At 43.1% G+C, this 2,793-nt stretch overlaps 1 protein-coding gene across 1 annotated transcript; it reads left to right on the forward strand.

Moving 5' to 3' along the window:
* Positions 1–563: 563 nt before the first annotated feature.
* On the forward strand, positions 564–2,491 carry LOC18017804. The gene is made up of 4 exons (XM_024155496.1): positions 564–1,046; positions 1,168–1,989; positions 2,075–2,206; positions 2,318–2,491. The coding sequence occupies exons 1-4, from the start codon at positions 564–566 to the stop codon at positions 2,489–2,491; spliced, it is 1,611 nt and encodes a 536-aa protein (XP_024011264.1).
* The last annotated feature ends 302 nt before the right edge of the window (positions 2,492–2,793 follow it).

The raw sequence follows: 2,793 nt of genomic DNA on the forward strand, positions 1-2,793 counted from the left end.
CCCTCAAACTTTTCCCCTGGGTTTGCATTTAACTGTTTATCCAGAATATTATATCTTTCCTGCATTTCGGAATTGTTTTTTGGTTCAAATACAGGAATGGAAGACGGAGAACCTTTGAATACAGGCATGGAAGATGGGGAATCGTCAAACAATATTTCGGAAAAACTACCAAAAAGGGTCCTCGGCGATGGTTGCTACCCCGTTGGTGCTCGGTTGAACATATATTCAAAGGCCAGTGTCATTGGCCTCCTTGTGGAGGCGTTAAAGGGTACTGAAGATCTTGAGAAGCTACTTCATTCCCAGTTTGGGAAGTTATTCCATCTACCTGTTGCAAGATGTTGCAACAGTGCCAAACAAGTCCATGCCCTTCTATCACGACAACTTGTGACCACGAAGAAACACGAGATTTGGTTCCTCTTTGGTGGACAGCCTCTGAGATATTTGATACAGGAGTTTAAGGAAATCACTGGATTGAATTGCAATTCGAACCTGATAGCACAGAAGAAGAAGAAGATGTCGGAAAGACAGGAATCTGGAAAGACCTGTTTGGAAGAGCGAAGGCTATGAACGTGTTTGATGTGCTTGAAATGCTAAAGGACCCGGATCTACCCCGATGGAAACACCTTCCATTGGCCCTAATCGTTCTTGTCGACGGTGTTCTGTTTTGCAATAGCAAAAATCTGGCCCTCACCGAGAAATACGTTGCGATGTTGACTGACTTGGAAAGGTTCATGCTGTATCCATGGGGGAGGGTATCCTTTAACAAAACAGTATCTCGATTTCAAGCTCCAAAGGCAATCACGGATGCCGAGAAAAAAGAGAACCCTGTAACACGATTGCGCCGTCAACTTAAACAGAAAACCAGTGCATGCTATGGATTCCCTCTATCACTACAACTCATGGCCCTCCAATGTATACCAATGTTGGTTTCCAAAATTCCTCAACCTGATAACTTGAAGACATTCGTTGAAGATCCCAAAGGCTGTCAAAACGTTATCACACTATTGCATCTTGGGGACATACTTGCCGTGGAATCCGACCCTCTGGTAAATTATTTGTAGTATTATATTTAGTCCTATTTGTAGTCTTATTTTGTAGTACTTGTCTTAAAAGATCAGTGCTCTGTCATTTTGGTTGGTAATTTTGCAATTGTTTTTTTTGTCTTAGTTGTCTGTCAAACAGATGGTAGTGGATGATGGTGACAATGAGCAACAGAATGAATTGCGTTGGGGAGATGAGGTAGAGGATGCCAAAGTTGCATTCATGCAGGAACTCATGGCCGAGGGGTACAAATTCTCACCTTCGGATTTTGCAGTGGCACCGACACCTATCGTGGATATTAGTGATGCAGAGGACGAGGTTACCAATGAACAGGAACCTGAGCCATCCACTCGACCGAAGAAGAAACTGAAAACTCATCAAATTGAAAAACGTAAGATGCAGAGGAAGAGAAGCAGGGGCAAGAACTCTTCTAATCTATCGGAAGATGAAACCCCTGAAAGTGGACAGTTTAAAGATCTTAAAAGATGGATAGTAAGTCAGAATAATTTTCTCCTTCGTAAGATTAAGACAGAGTTGGACAAGAGATTGGGCGTATACCAACAGGACGAAGAAGATGACGATGTACACCAGTCAAAAGAAGATGGGGAACATGATGACGAAGGACAGAATCCAAAAAAAGATGGTAAAAAATCGGATGAAGACGAAGCCGAAGATGGAGAAGGAGGTTATGATGGTGCACAGTCAAGCGTACGCCATGATGATGGTGTACACCCCGAAGATGGTGTACACGAGAAAGAAAGAGATGATGAAGAAGGGACCTCTACTTACTACGGCGGCGACCATTATTCTCCCAGGGACCATGCGTACTTGAAGACTCCAGAAGCTCCGACGAAGAACCCTGAACCTGAACAAGCCAATTCAGGAACAACTCGTCCACCTCCTTACTTCGTCAATCCGGATGAAGATCCACCTTCTGGCCTCAACGAGGTGAGCTAATTGTTTAGTCACCAGCTGACTCTATTAAGTTTCATAATGTGTGTGTATTGTGGTATGTTTTTTATGAATTATTCAGGTGGATGGTGGTAGAAAAAATTTGGTGTCAGGCACCTTAGTAGTCTACAAACCTCAGACTCCTCACCCATTGAGCTACGCATATAAGAAAAATGAAGCGCAGACAGATGCGCTTCATGCACAGGATGCACAGGTCAGACAATAAAGTTATTCATATGATATGCATGTGTATACAGTAGTGTTTAGGTGTACGATAGGTATACGATTGATATGTTATACGCTCTATTGTTACGGTGGTGTGTAGGCTGTGGCTAATGAGGACGACTCAAATGCGGGGAAAGAATACCATACTGCACCTGAGGATGCAAGTGATGCTTCGCAGAAGACCCCTTGTACTCCAAAACCCCCACAAGAAGTTAAGGGATCGTCTGGTGTAAAGAGAAAAAGTAGAGGAACAGGAAGAGGAGGAAGAGGTTGAGGAACAGGAAGAGGCGTAAGACCTAGAGGAAAACGCGCACGCGTACGGTCGGAAAAGATTCGAGATATTTACACCGCAGATTCAAAGGTCAAAGCTCTATTTGTATCGAGATCGAAAGCTGCGTACAAACCACTCGAAACAGTGGAACAAGACCACTTCAAGGCATTCCAGGAGTTATTATCGCGTGAAAGAAACATGTAAGTTATATCGTATCGAAGCAATTTATCCTTAAATTTCATTGTTATCAATTACCAATTGCTCTTATTACAGCGACTTTTTCATTGTCACTGGTCATACTGTCA

Source organism: Eutrema salsugineum, unplaced genomic scaffold, assembly GCF_000478725.1.
Source record: "Eutrema salsugineum unplaced genomic scaffold, Eutsalg1_0 scaffold_2, whole genome shotgun sequence".
Classification (NCBI taxonomy): Eukaryota; Viridiplantae; Streptophyta; class Magnoliopsida; order Brassicales; family Brassicaceae; genus Eutrema; species Eutrema salsugineum.

Excerpts from the sequence above, each read along its gene's own strand:
- LOC18017804 (XM_024155496.1), top strand. The coding sequence starts at position 564 with ATGAACGTGTTTGATGTGCTTGAAATGCTAAAGGACCCGGATCTACCC. Across the intron at positions 1,047-1,167 it reads CCGTGGAATCCGACCCTCTG|TTGTCTGTCAAACAGATGGT; the intron begins GTAAATTATTTG and ends TTTTTGTCTTAG. Across the intron at positions 1,990-2,074 it reads CACCTTCTGGCCTCAACGAG|GTGGATGGTGGTAGAAAAAA; the intron begins GTGAGCTAATTG and ends TGAATTATTCAG.